General features: G+C 34.3%; 2 protein-coding genes across 14 annotated transcripts in view; one reads left to right on the forward strand and one right to left on the reverse strand.

Annotated features, from left to right (window-relative positions):
* The window catches only part of PALS2 (protein associated with LIN7 2, MAGUK p55 family member), a 240,270-nt gene that overhangs the window by 91,880 nt on the left and 124,682 nt on the right, over positions 1-23,708 (forward strand). The gene's annotated exons all lie outside the window — the stretch shown is intronic.
* Positions 6,289-23,708, reverse strand: part of OSBPL3 (oxysterol binding protein like 3) — a 115,415-nt gene continuing 97,995 nt past the window's right edge. For all 13 annotated transcript variants that reach the window (XM_087915301.1, XM_087915299.1, XM_087915300.1 and 10 more), the window contains 7 exons: positions 22,134-22,197; positions 21,311-21,389; positions 20,440-20,584; positions 20,208-20,352; positions 12,235-12,361; positions 11,804-11,926; positions 6,289-10,868 (listed from right to left, as the gene is read on the reverse strand). In XM_087915301.1, coding sequence (XP_087771427.1) covers positions 10,772-10,868; positions 11,804-11,926; positions 12,235-12,361; positions 20,208-20,352; positions 20,440-20,584; positions 21,311-21,389; positions 22,134-22,197 — 780 coding nt within the window. In that variant the 3' untranslated portion in view covers positions 6,289-10,771. The remainder of the gene's footprint in view (positions 10,869-11,803; positions 11,927-12,234; positions 12,362-20,207; positions 20,353-20,439; positions 20,585-21,310; positions 21,390-22,133; positions 22,198-23,708) is intronic.

Here is a 23,708-nt window from a genome sequence, read left to right on the forward strand (position 1 = left end):
GCTTGGCTACATCCCACACTTTGGATTCTCTGACCCGTACAACTGAGAAAGAGCGTTGGGCTTACCTGAAATGCATCTTCTAGTTGTACGGGATGAGAATCCAAATCCCACCCTTAGATAGTTAGTCCCGAGCTCAGAATGGTTGAGAAAGAGCACCAAGAACTCTCCAAGTCAGTCATCAGCCTTCATCAAAAACTGGGCATGCGCAGTGGAAAGGGGGCTGGACTTTGATTGACTCCATCTTTAAGCAAGGAAGCAGGAGACAGCCTACGCTTTGGATTCTCCTCCCATACAACTAGAAGATGTGTTTCAGGTAAGCCCAACACTCTTTCTCAGTCAGGAAATTTCTCCTTAGTTCTAGGTTGGATTTCTTTGATAAGTTTCCATCCAATTACTTTTGTTCTACCCTCAGATGCTACTGAGAATAGGTTGGCCTCTCTGTGACAGCCTCTCAAATTTTGAAATACTGCTTTCATGTAACCTCTCTTTGTTGGGCTAGACATTCCTATAACAGGTCATCATATATTTTAATCTCATCTTCTAATCATCTTTGTTGCTCCTTTCTACAACTCTTTCTAGAGTCTCAGTATCTTTTTTGTATTGTGGTGACTGGACAGTAGTTCAAGTACTACTGTAGTATAAAGCAGTACTAACACTTCATATAATCATAATACTTTGTTAATGCACCCTAGGATTGCATTGTCTTTTTATCAGATACAGCACACTACTGGCTCATACTTAAGTGGTAGTATTAGATTCTAGATTCCTGGGAGTTACTGCTGTTGAGCCAGTTGCTAAGCACTCTATACATGTGCATTTGGCTTTTCTTGCCTAAGTGTTCTCACCACCGAATTGCATTTTATAGATCAGAGCCCAGTGTTCAAATCTGTCAAGATTCTTCTGGATCTTGAGCCTATCTTCCAAAGTGTTGGCTATTCCTCCCAGCTTGATGCCATGCAAATTTGATGAGTTCCCCTTCTATCCCCCCCTCTAAATCATTTATGAAAAACAGAAAATATAGAAGACAATGAGGAAAAATAGCAAGATTCCAAAATTCTTCACAGAAGTTGTAATTCTTTAAACACCAACAGTGGTTCCCAAGTGGGCAGTACTGCCCCATGGGGGACAGTGGGATGCCTTAGGGGGGCACTAAGAGACAAGGAGGCTGGTGGGGGGCGCTAAAAGGCGGCAGGGGGGTGTTTGAGGCACCGGCCCCGCAGGGTCACCCATTGACTATTGCACTGCTCCGGAGCTGGCGCCTCAAACGCCCCCCCTGCCACCTCTTAGTGTCCCCAAGGGGGCCGGCAGAAGGGCACTAAGAGGTGGCAGGGGGGCGTTGGAAGTGCTGGCTGTTGCACTGCTCTGGAGCCAGCGCCTCAAATACACCAGCAGTGGCATGTTATGTGCCGCCGTGGCCCTATTCGATGTGCCACTCCCTGCCACCTCTTAGCATCCCCAAGGGGGCCGGCAGAGGGACACTAAGAGGTGGCAGGGGTTATTCAAGGCACCAGCTCCGGAGTGGTGCAAAAGCCAATGGATGAGCCTGCAGGGCCGGCACTTCGAACACCCCCCTGCTGCCTCTTAGCATCCCCAAGGGGCCTGGCAGAGGGGCACTAAGAGGTAGCAGAGGGACGTCTGAGGCGCTGGCCCTGCAGGCCTATTGACTGTTGTACCACACTGGAGCCAGCGCCTCGAATGCAGCAGCACATTGGGAAAAGCTGCCACCACCGCTTTCCCAAAGTGTCACTGCTGTTGCATTCTGTCCATTCGTCCATCCATCCATCCATCCATCCAAAAGGTCTGTCTGCCTGTCTTCCTGCCTACCTACCTACCTACCTGCCTGTCTTTCTGTCTACCTACCTACCTATCTACCAATATTGATCTATCTATCTATCTATCTATCTATCTATCTATCTATCTATCTATATCCATCCATCCATCCATCCATCCATCCATCCATCCATCCATCCATCCATCCAAAAGGTCTGTCTTCCTGCCTGCTTGCCTACCTGCCTGCCTGCCTACCTACCTACCTACCCATTTATCTACCAATATATCTACCTACCTACTTACCTACCTACCTACCTACCTACCTGTCTATTTATCCAGCCATCCATGTTCGAAGTGACGGCCCCTCAGGCACATCGGGAAAGTAGAGCAAAGCCAATCTGTGAGGGAGGGAGGGAGAGAGAGCGAGAGAGAGCGCTGATGCATCAGATTGAAATGAGGCCTAGACTGAGGCCCTTTTCCACATTGAAACGTCTTTGGCTTCTATTAAAGGTTTTGTTGATGAAACATGGTCAAGATTATCAGGAAGCTCTCACATTTTCTTGAGGCCTTAAACAGGATCCATTGGACCAGATCTCCATCCTAAAAAATTACTTTTCCCCAATGTATTACAATGCCAATTCTGAAGAAGGCAAAACCTAAATGTACTGGTAAATTACAAGAATACACACACACACACACATACACACACACACACACACACTCCCTTCTAACCCTGCTGGAGAAGGTGATTGGACTAGAATATCTCATTATCTTTCTCCTCCTTCCCTCTCTCTTTCTTTATTTCTTTTTCTTTCTGTCCCTTCCTTCCATCTCCCCTTTTCTTTGTCTGTCCCCTTTTTCTTTCCCCTTTTTCTTTTCTTCCTTCTCTTTCTTTTCTCTCTCTCTCTTTCCCTCTCTCAGGCTCACCCCATTGACTTGGTGCACTGCTCCGCTTGGACTTGCTTCGGTAGGTCCCTCCGATGCAGCGGGCTCAGTGGGCTGGACCTGCGGGGCCGGCACCTAGAACGCAGCAGTGGCAGCACATTTGAAAAGTAGAGCAAAGCCAGAGGTCAGTAATTTTTGCTGCAAAGAGTCACAAAAGCTTCTATGTTGTGCACAAGAAGGGACACACATATCAATGCAATTCAGCAAAATAAAATAAAGAAATACAAATAAAAATCAACAAGAATTGGCAAAGCATCTCTGATTAGATTCTATTCACTACTAGAATCTAATCAGAGATGCTTTGCCGATTCTAGTCCAATGACCTGCTCCAGCAGGGTTGGAAGGGAGTGTGTGTATGTGTGTGCATGGCTGTCAAAACTCCGAAAACAGGTCAAGTAGCTCTGGGGAGGCCAGTCATAAATTAGAATGCTTGCTAAACAACCGGCCATTAAGTGAGGACCACTTGTATTTGGTTTGCCAGTCACCTGGCCACGCCCACCCATTCACATGATTACCAAACCACATCTATCCGGTAATGTGACCAGCAAGCCATGCCCATCCAATCATGTGATCAGCAAGCCACACCCTCAAATTAGGCAACGCCCACAGAAATTTGAATCCGAACCCTGCATGGGGGGGGGGCACTGAGGATTAGTTTGTAGCACCAAGGGGGTGGTGGACTGAACAAGTTCGGCAACCACTTCTAGAATATGATTCTTTTTTCTATAATTATTCTCTCTAATCATCAAAACCATAGATCACAGGTTCATTTTTAATCAAAAATCCATAAGGATTTTCCACTATAAATATATAGACATCTTTTCTAAAAAAGAAGCCATCAGTATGTATTAATATTGAAATATAAGCTTATACTGCCACATAAAATTGTAATCACATAAAAATATACTAATAAGACATAAGGCACAATTCTGTATTCATAATAGACTGGGTAGATTGTCTAGTTCATGCTGAGATCTGTCATCCATTCAGTTTAGTATGTGCCAGCTTTAGTTGTTAGTTAGTTATATTTGCTTATTTACTTATAGACTACATTTGCCCACTTTTTAAGGCCATGAAGTAAAAGTAAAATTTGAAATAATTATCCAACAGCCAATGTTCTTTAGGTGTTTCACAAAATAATAGTAATACTAGAATCAAGCAAAACATTGTAGATTCTTAGAAGTATTTCAGCAACATTCTTTCTAAGAAATTAGTCTATTTTTTATGGTTCTATTTTTATTACCTTATCAAAGGCTTGCTTATCTTACCTTAAACAAATAACTCTATTTGAGTTTTCAATTGGAGCTATGTTCCAACTTAATTACGCTTGCCAGTAAGATTACCAAGCTCTGCACATTCTTACACCAGTGTTCAATTTGTATTATAACATGGTATTTCATTTATTAACTTGTAGAGTAGGTAGATACTATATCAACTTTAAACAATTTTTTGTTGGGAACACAATGATATGTAAATATTATATCAGACCTCCAACTGTCCTATTCTCTTGAAAGCATACTTCCAAGAATGGAATGTTGTTGTTGTTTTTAAAATCAGATGCAACACAATACTTGAGATGTTAAATATTTATTAATAAACAACATGGTTACAGAGATAAAATCTATTGTCAGATCAGGATTTCTTTTATTGTGTAAGAAAACCTGGAAGACAACTACAACTTAAAAAAAAATCACGATGCAGCAATTAATGAGATTATTTTTAATCGCAGGATAGTCCATCAGCAGGGTTAAGTTAACATCCTCCCAATATAAAATCAACATAGCATGATATTAATTTGAACAATTAATATTGGAGTAAAATGGATCAAGCATGCATGAATATATGAGAATTAAGGAGATAACCGGATAAATACTTCACACTAACAACGAGATTCTGAAACATTTAAAAACAGAAATTGACATAAGTATTAATGCAATTATACAGAAAGAAGAACAACAGATTTATTATTCTGAATGAAAACTTGAAAATTATTTTTTAAGGAAGAAACTAATTAAGATTGTGGTCTATTGAAAAATATATTCTTTTTCTGCTTGCTTTATAATGTCTTAAAATGGATGCAGATTTTATCACACACTATCTTCTTCAAACAAGTCTAGCTGCCCTTTTAAATCTTATAAATGTCAAAAAAATTTCCAAGTACAAGAATGTCATTACTATATTACTCAAATTAGAACATCTCACTTCATTTGCTTACATTGTGTAATTTAATTTTCTACAATATTAAATATTTAAGTAAATAAAATTAAGCACCTTTTACATGTCCAATATATTAAAATTTCATCTGTTCCAAATATGAAAGTTTTTATTTTGTATGCAGAACACAGATTGTTCAGGATACTCTTTGTGGTTAAGTAAGTGCAGTTTGAGAGTTCCTATCAAGATGAATTCAAACTTACACTGTTGATTTAGTGAAATCAATATAATTGAGTTATGACTAACTTAATTTTCAGATTAGAGTGAAACTTGTTTAACTGAATAAAATCAAGGTGCAGCCCAATGAGAATTATTCCATCCAAATAATCCCATTTTAAAAGAAATGCAATATTCTCACTGCAGTCCAAAGAGGGTTTAAAGTAGAAATCATTTTAAATAATTTAAATCATTCCATCCATAATATAATGCAAGTGCTCAGATTCGAAAATTGCACCAACTTAGTGTAGAATTCAATACTTAGAAATCATTGAATATTGATTTTATTTATAGTGGAGTGCTACTGTTACATCTTTGCTTCTATTCATGCATTCCTAGGTATGTTTAGTTCAAAATATATTGTTTATTTTCAGAAAGTAAAAATGTTAGTATGAAATAGCCCTGAAACAACATAGCAAGGTTGATGAAAGTTTGGAAAAAAAGAATAGCACACTACTGCATGTATACCACAGAAAAATAATAATAAAATGAAGCAGGTATCTGCCAATACTGCATATAACTATGTATAATTTGCTGGACTGGTTTTGAAGTTAGGATTCAAAGTTGTGTTCTCCACTGAGCCGAAGGGAGAATCCAGGATGGACAGTGTCTAGTCTCATAGCTCTGCAGACTGAGTTGAAAAACTGAGGACACCCCGCTCCAGTAACAAATTTCAAATAATTCATAAGAATTGTATGTCTGCTTTTGCTCCACCTTTTTAAATATGTGCTTTTCAGAAATGGAATTGATGCTAGCTAAACTATGATCAGGAAGATATGAAGCATGAAGTCACCTTCTGTAATAAAGAAGCAAAATTTAGGGTGGAGAATGCATAAGAAATTGCATTTACTCTCAATGTATATGTGCAATTGGAGGAAATGCTACTTTCCAATGGCTTCAGAAGAACTGAATTTTTTCTCTGCTTGTTGCATGCAAGCACCAGGTTGTTGATAGTGACATACGAGTCAGGGGGATAGGTTCTCTCTGCAACAAACATAGGAATATTTCTATGTATTCTAGATTTCAAAAAGTATTGGCTAAAAGGACAAGCATAAAAAGGAAAGACATTTAGATCTTGGCATGCTATATGGTATGATCTCTGAGCGTAGGATCAAGCTTGCATTACCACTTTATAGAGCCTGATTTTGTTTTTGCGAAATTGTGCTGTTTTAGGTTTTTCATTCAGCTTCTCAGTTTAAACAATTATTTAATAGCATTCATTTTAGATAATGTCTGGAATAGTTATTACAGATTGGAATAACCACTACAAACTCAATCACAAGTAATTGGCAACAATATCAAATGTAGGAACATTGGTAAATGAGTGGATATAAAGTACATCTAATAAATGCTACAATGACTAAAATATTACAAATTGATTTAGTATTAGAACATTGAACTATTTCTAAATTTCAAGTGAACTAATTTTTCAAATTTGCAGTTTTGTACATTTAAATATGTCAACTAGTTACTTCCACGCGTAATCTCCCAAATGAGCCTCACTGAACATACAAACATCTTAAGTGCTGCTTGCAGATTCATAGTCTGGTTAAGAAAGTAGTTGTGCCTTTTAAGGTTTTATTTTTCATAGTAGTTCCAATAAAATGAAATGCTCCAACATCATTTTATTTGAATTTTAAATTATTGTACCCAAATGCGTATCTCAAATGTCCTACTTCAAGATTTCTGAATTTCAGAAAACTGAGAATCATTTCTCCAATTTCTAATCCAACTCCAATTTCATATTGTAATGTCTCATAATTTTAAGATCAGGTCAAAATTCCAGTTTTTCATGTTTTAGAATTAATTTTTCCTTTTCAAATTTTGTATTTGCAAATACGTTTCAAGTATTTGTATATTATGTGGAGATATATTTTCACATTTTAATTTTAGATAAACTTGCATACTCAAAAACAAAGCAGCTACTTATAATTGCAACATGGACAGGCAACCTATGTCCCCGATCCACATGTGCATGTGTGTGTGTGGCCTGCGGGCCCTTAAGAGATTATAGAGACATGGATTTTCCATTACTGTACTTTATAGCCAGTAAAGTAGTTGAACATATTTGTTTGAAACTGAATTTGTGCATGAGTTTTTCAATTCTCAGATAACTTTCCTCCCTTTTGATGCCCACAAATTACATACATTAGAAGTTGATATTAAAATCCTGATTATTCAGAGCACAGAGCTGGACCATTTGAAATTTAGGAATATGAGCAGAGGCAGCATATATGGCCTTGTACCACAATGTTTTAAACATTTGTTTTGCAAAACCTGAAGGGCTAATAGGGTATTATGGTGATGATGTAACATATTAACCATTATTTGCATTAGTTTTTACCACTTTTTACCACTATAAATATTTTAAAAGAATGACCCTTATATAGTTCTTCATTTATGTCTGTTCATTTAATGATAGTTCAAAGGTATGACAGTCTTTGAAAAAATGATTTATGTCCAATGTTTACACTTATGACTATCGTATCTCCTCTGCAGTCACATAACTGCACTTTAGGCATTTGGCAGCTAGCTTATAAATAACGTTGCTGCATCTTGCAGTCTTGTGATTTACATTTTTTTGCTGATTTCTGGCAAAAAATTCCTATTTGGGAAGCTGGATTTTTTTAACAACCAAGTAATTTTTTTCATGACTGACTGCCATAAAAACTGACAGAATAGGCTCTGATATGATACTTTCCATTGTTAGTACAATGTTAGTACAATTGGAGTTCTGCATCTCTGTGATGAAGCTAAATTACTGGAGAAATGCATATCAGAGGAAGTCAGAATTTCTGACAAATAAATTTTATTGTATATGAGCTGCTTGATTGGTTCTGCTTGACTCCTATAGCCAGTGGATTTATCTAAATAAAATGCCATAAGATCCCTTAATATTTTATCATTATATCATTTAAAATCTGTCTTCTTTTCTCATAAATTGAGCTTGGAAAGCACTGACTCTATAGAATAAATTTCCTCATTCCATTTATAAAAAAAATTAAGCAAATTCATAGCTGAATAGAATACAAAAATGATGTAAATTAAAGAAAATATATTACAAAAGTCTAAGTTCAGATTATCTATGAAATGACTATCTCAAGGTTCCAAATTTTTCAGTTAAAGCAGGTGCTTAACACTGCACTCCTCCTGTACTTGTTGTATATGCCATTTTTAGAATCTAAAATAAAGTGTTGCAAATGTGGAAAAAGAGAAGTAAATCTCCTGCTTTGCCATTTTATGATGAGAACGATTTGATGAAATTGTTGCAATGCTGTATCATGTAGGACTCATGGAATTTTTAGAATGAGCTGGTTGTTTCAGATGATGATCTGGTAGTCTTCAATTTAGGGTTAGAATCAAGCCATAATTTCTGTTTTTAAGTAAGACATTGGTTAAGTGAATGTTGCCCCATTTTATGACTTAAGTGAATCACTGCAGTTGTCAAGTCAGTACTGACTGCAGCATCCCCATGATCACATAACCAAAATTCAGACACTTGACAACTGGCTCATAATATTTATGACAGTTGCGGTATCCTGGAGTCATGTGATTACCCTTTATGACTTCTGACAAGCAGTCAACGGGGAAGCCAGATTCACTTAACAATCATGTTACTAACTCAACATATAAATGATTCACTAACAATTGCAGCAAGAAAGGTTGTAATATGGGGCAAAATTCACTCAACAAATATCTGACTTAGCAACAGTAATTTAAGGCTCCATTTTGGTCATTAAGTTGAGGTTTACCTGTATAATAAACACTAATGCAAGATACCTCTTAATGTCCTGATTCAAACTAAGTAATCTATTTGCTTTCTCCAAATATTAAGGTTGAGACAATTGACCTGAGCTGTGTTCCATAGAAATTGTTTGGGGTAATGCAGTATTTTTTTGTGTATTATTTGAAATCAATGGATTTATTGTCCATATTTATAAATTGTAACAAATATTTTGTAATAAAAGTATTCAATGCTACATGCCAACATCATTCCTTGCAGGATTTTGCAGGATACAAAATGTTGAAGATTACACAAAAAGTCAGGGTCCAGACAGTATTTTTTAGAATATCATGCATGATACTAAAATAAATTAATTTAATAAACAAAAGGTTGTCAATTTTATTCCAAAATGCTGTTTTTGTTTATTTCTGATACTGGCTAAGTCTGCTAATGAACATATTACAATATAAACCAAAATACTGGAAAACATGTAACCATTTACTACAAGACAAATAATCACCCAATTCTAGATTTAAAACAAGGTCATATATTTTCAAATGTTTATCTAAGGCAGATGGTCATCTTAAAAAAAAAGATATTGAACAAACTGTTTAGAAGAGGTAGAAAATAACAAAATATTGTATTAGAAAAACATTTGTCTTTTAACACAATTACTCTGCAAATTGTTAAAATGAAGGATTTTTATATTGTTTTAATTACTTTTTAAAGTGGAAAGTCTACAGAGTGAAACTAAAAAGTTCTGTCAGTACTTAGCTCAGATTATTTCATTTGGTCAAATTTACCCATGTTCTAGATTAGATAAGAGGAACCTTTGAAAGATCAGGGTTATATATTTCATCTCCTGAGCTTCTGGAAAGTCACAGGAGTCTGCCTAGTAACATAATGAGACCATCAAGGAATAGGATTGAACGGAGGAGGTATTTTTCTATATTTGTAGAGTTTTAAGACTTTATTTCAGGTAGGGGTGTGTCTGTGTGTGTGTGTGTGTGTGTGTAGAAAGTACTGAATCACTCAAGCAGCCATGCTTTTTTCCAGACTTATATGGCTGTATCCATATGAAGTAAAATGTCTATGTGTCTATGCACATATGAAGGCAGCTTGAAGCAACTTCCCAAAGCAGGCACAGAAGCCAAGAAGAAAAAAAAATCATGATTACTCTAAAGAAGTGCTTGTATGCTTTTTAAAGTATCTCTTTCAAAGGAGTTGCAGCAGCTTCCTATACAACATTATCCATATACATCCTTTGGTACACAATTTTCTTGGAATCTCTTCTGCTCTACTAAACTCTTCAATTCTTCAACAGTTTTCAGTTTATTTCACCAAGTCATAAGAGAACTTCCGAAAGTTTTTAATCTGTTTTATAAGGTAGTAGAATTACCAATACTACTACCACTTAGATTATTTCTTGGAATATTTTTTTTCATTAGATACAATATAAAGGTACTGAATCTGTTGAAAAATAGTCCAGTCAAAAGAATAGACATAATAAATAAACAGCAGCTTTGGTATTGCCCTGCTGAGGGATCAATGTCAGCTATTTGCTTGTATTTTGTGTGGCTAAATGCTGCTGACTCAATATTTGTCACACAATTTTATATAAGGCATTAAATCTTACTTGCACCATCCTTTGGAAAAATAGTGTTAATCTCTCTTTTGTCTCCATTTAAAAATAACATTCAGTAATCATCGATTTATATATAAAGAAAATTAGTTTTTGTAAATTTGAAAAAATATTAATTTTGAAATAGAAGAGAAATACATTGAAGTATATATGCATGCCGAAGTCTTAAGTAATAGTCTATAAGATCAAAATTATATGCAGCATTTCCTTCCTTATAAACAGAAAAGGATTGTTAAAGGTCCTCTTCACTTGATTCTTTTTCACCACAACACAGGATTATCCAGCATGGAAAATCCAGGGTTTTTTCTAAGTTCCAGGTAAGTTCCATTGCTTACCCAAGAGTCATCTGCAGATTTCCTGTAAAATAGTAAAGAAAACAATTTTGTTTGTGGCTGATACATCTGCTTTTATTTTCTTATCTAATAGACAGAGGTAATGGAGTGTCTAGCTAGACTACTGGAGATACTGAACTTTTCATCATTTTTATTGCCCTTCATTCTACTTTAACCTCTTCTTAGAACTGTCATACAGTGGAAAAGACTTAAGAGTAATTTGTATTTGTACAAATTTGATATAAAATTTGTATCAAAATAATAAAACTCCACATGAATTTCTGAACAGAGAATGGAACAAAGTATTTTTTTTCCAATACTCATGAATTTCTCCCCTTTACTCCTTATAGATAGTCCTTGACTTGCAACAGTTCATTTAGTGAACTGTCATTTAGTGATGTTTCGAAGTTACAATGGCACTGAAAAAAGTGATTTACGACAGTTTTTCACATGAGCATTGCAGCATTCACATGGTCACATGATCAAAATTCAGATACTTGGCAACTGATTAATATTTATGATGGTTGCTATGTCTCAGAATTATGTGACCATCTTTTGCAACCTGACAGCAAAATCAATGGGGAAGTCAGATTCACTTAACAATAATAACTGCAGTGATTCACTTAACAACTGTGGCAAAGAAAGGTCATAAAATGGGGTAATATTCACTTAACATCTATGTTGCTTAGCAACAGACATTTGGGCTCAATTTTGGTCATAAGTTAAGAACTATCTGAATTTTATACTGTTTCTGACATACTTCTGTTTGAAATTTTGTCATTTTATTATGAGATAAAACAATATTTATTTATTTGATTTCTACAGGCTGTTCTAACCAGAAAACATCAATAAAGAAGTCCTCACCATAAAACATTATGCGAAATGAGCAATTTTTATTTTATTTATCTGTTACTCAATTAAAAAAATCCAACATGACTAACCTGTCATGTTATAAATTACCTGAAAAATCTAGGATGATGTTCTATATTGCTTTCTTCTAGAACTTTCCTCCGTGCTCTCTGCAGCTCTTCAATTCTTTGTTTTTGTATTTCTGCACCTTCAATATTTCCTTCTTCTAAGAACCTATTATAAAGCAATATTACATGAACAAAGCAATATTGATATATAGTAAAGTTGTGTAATTCTCATATTGTCTTGCTTTCATCTGTGTATACATTGGGCACAAATGGCTATCAGAAAATTCGGTAGAATGATTCTAGAAGTGAAGAGTAATTAAAACAATAACTGCAAAATTTTTTGAGACAGGTAAAATCATCAGTGCTTTTTCCACCAATAGAATAAAGTATCTTTTCTTTGAAGGAGCAAAATGTCTTGACAATAACATCTTTCTGTATTTTGTTTATATAGTAGTTTTTGTTTAAAAAAATTACCTTTGATCTGGCCTAAATCGGGTATCAGTAGGTGGCAACAGTGATCTACTGGTGGGCTCGAATTCATTTAATTCTAATGCAAACTGTGTGAAACCATACCATTGTTCATAGTCTTTAGGCATTGGATCTGAAAAGAAAAATATAATAAATTCTTAGGTAAAAATTATACCTTTTCCCATTAAACTATCATAGTCTTAGTTTTTTTTTTAATATAACAAATGCCAAAGGGTTTTGTGTTTGTGTTGGTACCTCAGCTTTCAAATTCTAAAATTCTAGGTCTGAAATTTGTTGCAATAATTCTAAAATTGTCTTACTCTCACCAACAGTTAAAACAGCAACATAAATTTTATATGCACTTTTATGCTTTTGATGTACTCCCTTTTAAAAATAGTGACACTATTTTTTCATATTTAAGATTTCTTGAATTTGTGTAAGGTTTAATGGTAATATAAATGTAAAAATATTCAGTAATTTTGTTTTAATGGCTTAATGCCACTGTAGTGTTACTTATGTACTGATTTTTTTTCCTTTGACACTTGTATACCAAAGACACTTGTGAAAATTGAATGTCATGTAGGTCAGTCATAATTTTGAGTGTGCACAAAATGGAGTCTTGTGTGAATATCTGGCTGCCATATATACACATGAAAAACCTGGCATGAATTGTCAATACAGTAAAACAAATAAATGACAATGTATATAATCCAAGACCATTTGTATAGCTGAACATCCAAATCTATTAAGTATACTGTACACAGGCTGGATTCAGACAACAGTGAGAACAAAAAATCCTATTTCCTACGATAATGTTTTATAAAGTTGGATATGGATAATATTAGCGTTCTTTCCTTTATGAAATTAACATTTATAAAATATATCATTCTAAGAAAGTGAACCAATCAACTCTAATCTTGTTCCATTTAAACATTTTTTACTAATTAGTAAAATTTTCAGTAAAACTGAGAGGGGAGGAGCTGGCATCGCGACGGTACGGTCTACAATCGAGCTCCAAGATTGCAGCCGATATCTTTGCCCCTGTCCGGTCCAAACGGACCTAAACCGTCCCGTAGAGACGGTGATAGCGAAGGGCACATCCTGTGGATCCCAGGAACACCGCAAAGTCCCTGGTTGATTCAGGAGAAGTCCCTTTTGCCGGCGGCAGAGAGGCAGCCCTAAAGCTGCTGAAGTTGGGACAGCTCCAGAAAGGAAGAGACTGAAAGAGAAAGTGTGTCAGCTGGGTGAGAATCTTTTTTTTTAACTAATATTTTGAGACTTGAAAGGACACTCTAAGTATAAGAAATCTATAAGATTTTTACAAAATTGAATAAGCGGCGATTTTTAAAGGGAGACGTCAAAGTGAGGCTTGGCTTTTTTTTCTTTACTTTTTTTTTACTGGACTTTATCGTGACTTAGCAGTTAACTGGACCGAATTTTCCTTTATATATATTCTTTTTTTCTCTTCTCCTTCTTGATTTTTCAATTTTTTAGATTAGAGGCTCTCTTTAGTTACTTTTCTTTTTATATATATATGTATATACTTTCTCCTTTTTTTAACCTCAATTATATTTTTCTGGGAGGAGGGGGAAAGTAAGAACGAAGAAACTTTGTAACACTGCCAACTAGAGGCTTAAAAATATTTTACTTGAAGTGGAGAGAACTGTGAAAGACTCCTTCTCAAGGACATTTCAACTTGATAAGATAGAGGGAAGAGTGCGGCAGAATATTATTACAGGTGTTCTTCTGGACTTCTATCAACAATCTAACACTTGAAGCTTGGCTTTGAAGTTTGTGGAGAAGAGAGTCATAATAAGAGCCTTGGATAATTAAATAAAGTGCAGTGTGTTTTCTTCTATTTTCTTTTAGTTGTGTTACCCCTCCTTACCAGCTCTACTGTAAACTTTTATTTTTGCAATATTTGTATTTTTACTTTTTATTTTAAAGGGAAAGCCTCAGAATCTCTCCTTTTTCTTTTTTTTCTTTTCATTGGGATTTTTGCTTCTTCCATCTATGTTCTTGGTTTATTTTGGTTTCTTTTTATTATTGAGATCTTTCAATTGGATTAAGGTGTCAAGAACCTGAAGAAACTTTTCGTTTCTTTTTTTTCTTATTATTATTGGACTATTTCCTTCTTCTTATTTTTATCCTTTATTGTGGATTATAATTGACTATTTCATAATTGGATTAAGGTCCAGAAGAACCTGAAGAATTATTTCTTTTCCTTTTTCCTTTACTATCATTGGGCTTTTTACTCTCTACTATTTTTATTTTTCATTTTGGATTATAATTGGCTACCTTACTAATTGGATTAAAGTCTAAAAGAATTTGAAGGTCTTGAATTGGTCAAAATGAGTAGGAAACTCATACCTTCTGGCGTCTCTACCTCTACTTCTGCCTCCCCACCATCTGTAGGACAATGTTTAATTCAGACAATGTTAAAGCAAGATAAAGAACAAGAAAAAGTGACTCTACAGATGATTATGCAAGGAATCCAAGATCTCAAGACAAAATCAGACACCATTGAAAAGAGAACAGAGAATATTGAACAAAGAATAGAGAACATTGAACAAAGAACAGGGAAGACTGATGAAAAAATTGAAAATATCCAACAAATGATGGCGAAGTATGATGAGAGATTCCAAAAAATTGAAGAAGAAGATAAACAAAGAGAAGAGAAGATTGGAAATATTGACCGCAGATTAACAGTGGTTGAACAAGATAAAAGTGGGATGCTGAAGTGGGAGATGGATAGGTCAGAATTCTATCTCAGATTTCAAAATATAAAGAAAGAAAAAGGACAAAATTTAGCTGTGATAATGATAGAAATTCTGGCTGAAGCTTTGGAAACAACAGAGGAAAAGATGATGGATGGAGTAGATGAGGTATACCGAGTCTTTACAAGATATGTGATGAGAAACAATTTACCCAAAGAAGTTCACATCAGATTTACCAAAAAATCCATTGAAACACAAATATTACAAGTGGCAAGAGAGAAGACGTTGAAATACAAAGACAAGGAGATTGTGGTCTTAAAACAAATACCTAGAAGAGTGAGAGAGATGAGAAGAGAATATCGATTTTTGACTAAAAGGCTACTGAAAAAGGAGGTGAATTATAGATGGTTGATTCCAGAAGGACTAATGTTTACATGGCAAGAACAGAGACACAGAATTGATTCAATTGAGAAAGCAGAACTTTTCTATGCAGAATTTTTTGGAAGGAGAGTGGAAGAGGTAGAAAAAGGGGTCTCACTAATTGAATTCCAAGAGGACCAAATGTGGACTGAAAAAGAAGAAGGCGCAGTAGGTGGACAGGTGGAAATAAAAGAACAACGTGAACCAAGATCTACGAGAGCTGTCAAACCTAATTACAAAATATAATCATGGAAGAGAAAAAACTGATTACAATGAATATAAATGGACTTAATTCAGCTGTTAAAAGAAGGAAAACTTTTTATAAATTAGAGAAATTAAAATTTAATATAATTTGTTTAAAAGAAGTACATATTAAAAAACAATATGAACAATTGTTAGTACAGCCAAAATTAGGGAAAATATTTACTTCTTTGACTCAATGTAAGAAAAGAGGAGTAGTTTTATACCTTAAAGAGGCTATCCCAGCAAAATTGATTTATACTGATGAAGATGGAAGAGTATTAATGATGGAAATAATGGACAATAATATAAAAACACTCTTGATTGCAATTTATGCTCCGAATGATAAAGAAGAATTCTATAAAAAATTACACATGAAAATAATTGGACTGGACTATGCCAATACAGTTATGATGGGAGATTTTAATGGAATTGTGGACAATAAACTGGACTATACAGCAATAACAACAAAGCAAAACAGAAAGACTCTCCCTAAATCCTTTTTTAAAATGATAGATAAATTAAATTTAAAAGATATATGGAGAGAAAGAAATGCTAAAACCAAACAATACACTTTTTATTCAAACAGACATTTATCATGGTCCAGATTAGATATGATTTGGATCTCAACAGAATTAATATCCAATATTCAAGAAATAAATATTGAAACAAGTACTTGGGCAGACCATAATCCAATGACAATTAAATGGAAAGGACAAAAAAAAAGATCGAGATGGATGCTAAATAATACCACTTTAAAGGAAAAAGATTTTACACAATGGATCAAGAAAGAACTGGCCTCTTTCTTTAGAGAAAATAAAATAAAATAAAAAATTCAGAATGTCTGGGAAAACAATGAAGGCATACGCTAGAGGCTTGATAATAGACTACATAAGAAAAAAGAATATTAGGAAAAGGCAAGCCACTAAAGTCTTGGAAGATGAGTATAAAAGACTTGAAAAAGAACTACAGAAAATGCCACAGGAAAAAGATATTAAACAAAAATTGGACATAATTAAACATAAAATGGGTCTAATAGAGAAAGAAGAACTGGCACAGAAAATTAGAAGTGCTAAACAGAACTATTTTGAAGATGCAAATAAACCAGGTAGATGGCTAGCATATAAATTGAGAAAGGAGAAAGAATCAAGGAAAATATCGCAGTTAATAGATGATCAAGGCCAAGTTTGCCATGGTAATAAAGAGAAAAAGGAAATTATTCGAGACTTCTACGGGCAACTATATAAGCATGAGAATATTGATGAGGAAAAAGTCAAACAGTATCTACAGAATGCTAATCTACCTAAGATATCTAAAGAGACTGAAAAAATGTTAGAAAGCAATATAACAATGATGGAATTAACTGAAGCACTTAAGAAACAAAATAATGGGAAAGCACCAGGTCCAGATGGGCTTCCGGCAGAATTCTATAAAACACTACAAGAATCATTGAGCATTCCATTGCTAGAAGTCATGAATGAAGCTATGTCAAAGAAGATGATACCTAAAACATGGTCAGAGGCTTATATTACACTTATTCCAAAAGAAAAGGCTGATCCACTGCAAATTAAGAACTATAGACCTATTTCTTTATTAAACGCAGACTATAAAATCTTTGCTTCAATCTTAGCAGAAAGACTTAAAAGATATCTAAATAACTTAATTCATCCAGATCAAAATGGATTTCTGCCAAAGAGACAAATTAAAGACAATATGAGAGTAATCCTGGATACTTTGGAATACTATGAGGCACATCCTGAAAAGCAAATGGCTTTGATATTCCTAGATGCCCAAAAGGCATTTGATAATGTGATTTGGAGATTTATGTTACTACTATTGGAACAGATGGGTTTTGCCAGAAAATTTATTCAAGCAATAGAAGCCATATATCATAAGCAAACGGCAAAGGTAATGATAGAGGGAGAGTTCACATATTTTATTAATATAAGAAAAGGTACAAGACAAGGATGCCCCCTATCACCTTTGCTATTTATATTGACTTTGGAAGTGTTGAATAGAAATATTAGAGATGATAAAAGCATAAAAGGAATGAAAATTAAAAAGGAAGAATTTAAACTGCAAGCCTTTGCGGATGATTTAGCCTTTATTTTGGAAGACCCTTTAGAAACAGTTCCAAAACTATTGGAAAAGATAGAGGCATACGGTGTGGCTGGTCTGAAAATAAATAAAGATAAAACAAAGATTTTGACAAAAAATATGTTACTAAGACAAAGAGAAGAACTGGCAGACTTACTGAAAATTCAAGTCACGAACAAGGTCAAGTATCTGGGGATATATTTGACATCAAGATGTAGTACATTAAAAGAGAATAATTATATTAAATTTAAACAACAGATAGCCTTAGATTTGAAGAAATGGGAAAATTTACAATTCTCATCAATAGGGAGAATCTCAACAATCAAGATGAATATCTTACCCAGAATCTTACATTTGTTTCAAAGAATACCAATTAGGCTCGGAAAAGACTATTTTGAAGACTTAAATAATAAATCGATATGTATTAGATCATTGTAGTTGCCTGTGGTTTGACTAGGAAGTACTGGGCTTGATCCATTGCTCTTTACAAATACTTACCTGATTAACAGCAAAAGGGACAGCACCAGGCAACTACAGGCCAATTATCTCTTAACAACTTTCAAATTACTAACTGGTATGGTAACTGATGCAGTCCAACAGCATCTAGTTGAAAATAAGCTCTTTACACCCCAGCAGAAAGGAAACCACCCAACTATCAGAGGAATAACAGATGAACTCCTAACTGATAAGATGATTCTGGAAAAGTTCAAGAGAAGGAAGACCAACGTGAATGTAGCATGGATTGACTATAAAAATGCACTTGCTGCATGATTGGATAATCAAATGTCTAGAAATAACAAGAGTCAGTAAAACATCAGAAGCTTGTGCACAGATCAGTGGCTCACTGGAAGACATAGTTGCAGGTCAATGTGGAGAGACTAGGAGATTAATATTAAGAGAGGAATATTTCAAGGAGATTCACTATCACTATTATTGTTTATCACTGCACTGACTTCTCTGTCAACAATACTGAATAATTCATGGCAATCAAAACTTTATGGAAAAACATTTGAAATAGAGTTGCTGCTCAATGTTATTCATATTGCAATGGAGTTTGGACTGGACAAATGCACCATGCCCACTAGCAAGTGTGGAAGAATAGTGAAAATGGAAAGAATCAATAAGCCAGACAGAAATAACATCAAGAGACTGGATGAAGAAGATCACTACAAATACCTGGGCATCCTTCAAGTTGACAGCATCAAGCGCATCAAAGTCAAGAAAAAGAAAAAAAGTACAAGTGAATACATCAAGGGAGTGAAAAAGATCTTAAAGTTCAAACTCGGTGAAATATGATCAAAGCAATCAACACCTGGGCAATTCCAGTTATTAGATACACAGCTGGAATAGTGGACACAAACTGAACTTGGATAGGAAGACCAGAAAAATAATGACAATGAATCATGCCCTTCATCCTTGCAGTAACATTGTCAGACTCTACCTACCAAAGAAAAGAGGTGAACATGGAATATTGCAAGTACAACTGACACGTTTGAAGAAGAAAAAAGTGCATTGGAAGAAAATACAAAAGACAGTGAAGAAGATGCACTAAAGCTAGAATACCAGGAAGGCTTGCTGACTATATGAGAGACCACTGGACACAAAAAAGATCAAATGAAAAACAGAATGGGGACATGGGAAGACAACGCATTTCATAGCCAATACATTAAAAACAGTAGGGAAAACTGATAATAAGAGCTGGCAATGGCCAAGAGTAAGAAAGTTGAAGAAAGCGACAGAGGGTCTAATTCTTGCTGCACAAGACCAAGCCTTAAGAATTGAGAAGACAGCATCAGATAGCAAATTCCATCTCTGCTAAGAAGCTGAAGAAACAGCAGATCACCTGATTAACTATTGCAAGAAGATTGCCCAGACTGACTACAAGCAACAGCATGACATATAATAACAATAGCGCACTGGAAAATCAGCAAGAAATATAATTTGCCTGCAAGCGAGAACTGTTGGGACCATAAAATAGAGAAAATCATAGAAAATGAAGAAGCTAATTGCTTTGGGACTTTAGAATTCAAACAGACACCTATCACATAACACCCCAGACTTAACAATTGTCAATAAGACAAAAAAGTCTGGCTAATGGACATGGCCATATCTGGAGACAGCAGAATAGAAGAAAAAGAACAGGAGAATATAACAAAATACAAAGATCTGCAACACAAATAGAATGACTGTGACAAAGGCAAGCAAGTGTAGTACCAGTAGGTGCCTTGGGTGCAATCCCAAAACAACTGAAGCACCACTTGAACACCACTGGCATTCACAAATTCACTATCAGTCAATTGCAAAAGGTGTCTGTATTTTGATCAGCTTATGTCCTGCAACGATATAGGTAACACCATCGAACATCCCCATCTGCCTATCTCAGGTCCTTGGAAATGACTAATTAGATAAACAAAAACGCCAAATCCAGCTGAACAGTGCAACAATCTATAATAAATAACAACAATATATCAAACTTAAAAATTAAATGGCTCATCAGTCACTAACTTGCTCTCCAAATGCAATTTGGTGAAGATGGTGTTCCGCAATAAATATTTTCATGCCATTTTCCAAAAAGCCGGTGTACTACTTTTCCATTTTTGTCCAAAACATTGCCTTCAATATCATGAACACTGCGATTCCAATATTTAGTCTGGAGAAAAGTTAGCAAAATCTGTATCATGTTAAAAGTTCAAAACAAAATAAAAGGAAGGTAAAAACCTAAATAAGTCCCAATTACCTTTACAAAAGTAAGTTTGCAGTGACAGCTATCATCATTCAGATTCTTGATTATAATCTCTCCATAATGTTCTATCCATCGTTGCCCATTTAAAATATTATGAATGCAAGATGTTACTTTATTCCATTCATAATGGTCCTTAAAACTGGAGTTAATAAAGAATTATTAGTGCATCATGAAAGAAAAAGATAGCTAATAAAGTATTTTTCTAAAATACTCAAAATATTGGGATTTGATCTTTTCAGAAAAACTGAGATAATGCTTGCTTGACATATTCTCAACCATATGGTGCTTTATAGCATTATGGCTTAGCATATAATACTGTATCCAACCACTATGCTTTATAAAATACATGTTTATCACTTAGGCAGTATAAAGTCATTCAGTATTAGTTTATTCAATAAACAAGCAAACAAACAAATGGTTACACAAATTATGGCTTTGCACAATGTGACCAACCATTCAATATTCCCGAGAGAAAAATACTGACTTCCTAAATACTGACTTGCTGAACTAAAAAAGCAGCTAAATCAAAGTTCTTTAAAATACTTCTCTTTCACTAATTCTCCATAAAGCAATTATAATAAGGCTGTGCAATCAAGAATATAGGTTTTTAAGTAAATGCTAAATTGAAAAAAAAAATTAAAATTTAAATGTCACAAAATTAGCTCACATTAACTGTTTAATAGAAAACAAGTCACAGAAAAGATTATTTTATTAACATGAGAAAATCTATGTGGAAAATTCAATCTCTATAACTTATATTTTATTAAACCAAAGAAAGTGAACAAATGAGGCTTAAAAACAACTGAGTTGTAAAATGTGATCTTGCTAGCAATCCAACTGTCATGCTTGCTACTGGAGAACTTACCCTGGCAAAATTACATGTGTTGTGCCAATTGGTACTATTTCAATGGATTTTCCCCAGAATTTATTTTTCCATCTGATATCTGAAATTAAACAAATATAATAAACAACAAAATTAAACAAATCCTTAATATTTGATGGCACTCTGTCTTTAGTTAAGCTTTTTTGATCAGTTTATAAGCCCTAAATTATCAAAATCATATCATAACATCCAACCTTTAAGGTTACAACAGTGCTGTTAAACATGCAAAACCATAATAAGGTAACATCCAATTTTTATGTTTTCAGAAGAGCTGAACATAGATGTAACTATTATGGAAACATGAAGGGATTCATCCTGTTGACAATAACATTTGTTCATTATGTTCTAAGCTGTATACTATTAAATTGAGTCACAGTATTTTACAATGCAAGTAAAAACTGAAAGTGCAAAATCCCATTCAAATTTACTATCAATAAAATAAGCAACATCACTAATAGGATTAAAAAATATAGAAATGACAACTAGGGCAAATGTATTTACTTAGATTGCTTCCCTAAACTAATCTGACTTCAAAGTAACATTGCTGAATACATTGGAACTCCTTGGACATTCTCCTTGTGGAGGGTGGTACATGACAGCAAATGTTATTTTCTCAGAAACTTCCATCACACTTCTAAAGGTTTCCATGCTGATCCCAAAACAGGTTCCACGGTTATGGGGGAAAACTGCATTCTAAATCTCAATAGAAAGTTGGGTTATTATTCAAATTATTATAATACCACCCAAACATCTTTCTCCTTTGTTCTTGCATTCCAAAAATTGATGATATAAATTAATGAGTTACCTTGCCAAAATATAAAGTTATCAGATTCAGCATGACATGCAGATATAGCTGGGTGATGACTGACCTAACAAGAAAGGAAGGTAAGGTTACAATTAAATTTACTTTCTGTTCGCATATTTATTTTTGAAATGGCTTTGTGTTTCTTTGAAGAAAAGATACCCCACAAGAGGGAGCTATTAAAATAAAAACCAACCATTAATAAAGTAGTGCTAAAAAATTTAAACAAATAATGGAAATTAAAGTTTGATATGTTTTCTTCCGAATAAAACAGGTAAGGATTCAGCGAAATGATAGAAGAAAAAGGGCCACGAAACAAAAGAAGACTATAATGAATTTTGATTTGACTTGCTAGAAACCATGTTTGAATTTTTTATATAAAAGTATATATTAGGTGAATTGTGAATTAAAAAGATCTGTATTAAATAACATCCAAGCTGTAGGAAAATGTAAGTTTGGAAAATAAAACAAATGAAAAAATACAGCTAAGATTTATACTCAAATATTCTAAGATTTGTATAAAACCATGTTACAAAGTACTGAATAAGTCATGGACTTTGGGAAAAGGGTCTATTTTTTGTTAAAGCAAATACATATTGTTCTCAAACTTATTTTTACAAACTTTTCCAGCAATAAGATTTTTCTAGTTCCTTTTATGCAAACAATTTCCTCTTGGCAGCTGAGTTTATGGACCCAGTTGGATATGTTGCATCCTTTATGTACAATCATTAAAATGCCAGAAAGTGTCTTCATAAAATTTCCAGGTTTTCATTTTTTTCTCTTTTCTAAGCAAATTTACTGATTTTTTTTTAAAAAAATCGATATTTACATGGGAATATAAACAGATCTAATTTCAAGAATTAATGCTAAATAATTGTTTGAAGAAATATTAATATTGATATTAATATTGTAACAAACTTTAAATTTCAAGTCAGCAAATACTACAAAGATACATGAAAGTTAGCTCCACATATCAGACAGACTTGAGGAGCAAGACTTCATGGATTTCATAAAGCATCTTCAATGCTATTCAGGGGTACAAACACATAATATTGAAAAACAGAGTCGTTCATTCCAAGTAGACTTTTCAAGTAAGCCATTTCAGATAAAATCTGTTCAAAATATTTCTTTCCCACCTTCCCCACATCTAGGGTAGGTTGCCTCTTGCACAAAAAAACTCCATCAGTTTTACACTTCAAAATGTGGATTGTGAGACTTCATTCTCCAAATGGACTGAAATTACATGTTTTAAACCATTCTGTGAAATGCTATAAAAAAGCCAAGGCTGGCTTGGCAATAAGTTCAAATGAACTTATCATTTTCTAAAATTATATAGATGAAGACTGAATAGTGCTTTGGAACATGGTGAGACTTAAAGGCTGCTCCTGTCTATAAAGCAGCTCTGTCTCTTCCTTATGACTATTAGATTCACATTCCTGCAACTTCCCACTTTTTCAGAATCAATTCCAAAATATACGGCACTCTTCAGTACAAATCTTCATAGGATAGTTCAGAATAACAACAATAAACATCAAACATCTGGAATGGAATTTTGTTTCTAAAAATAATTACTCAGAA

The sequence above is a fragment of the Pseudonaja textilis genome, chromosome Z, assembly GCF_049901715.1.
Source record: "Pseudonaja textilis isolate UNSWEBS1 chromosome Z, rPseTex1.2, whole genome shotgun sequence".
Classification (NCBI taxonomy): Eukaryota; Metazoa; Chordata; class Lepidosauria; order Squamata; family Elapidae; genus Pseudonaja; species Pseudonaja textilis.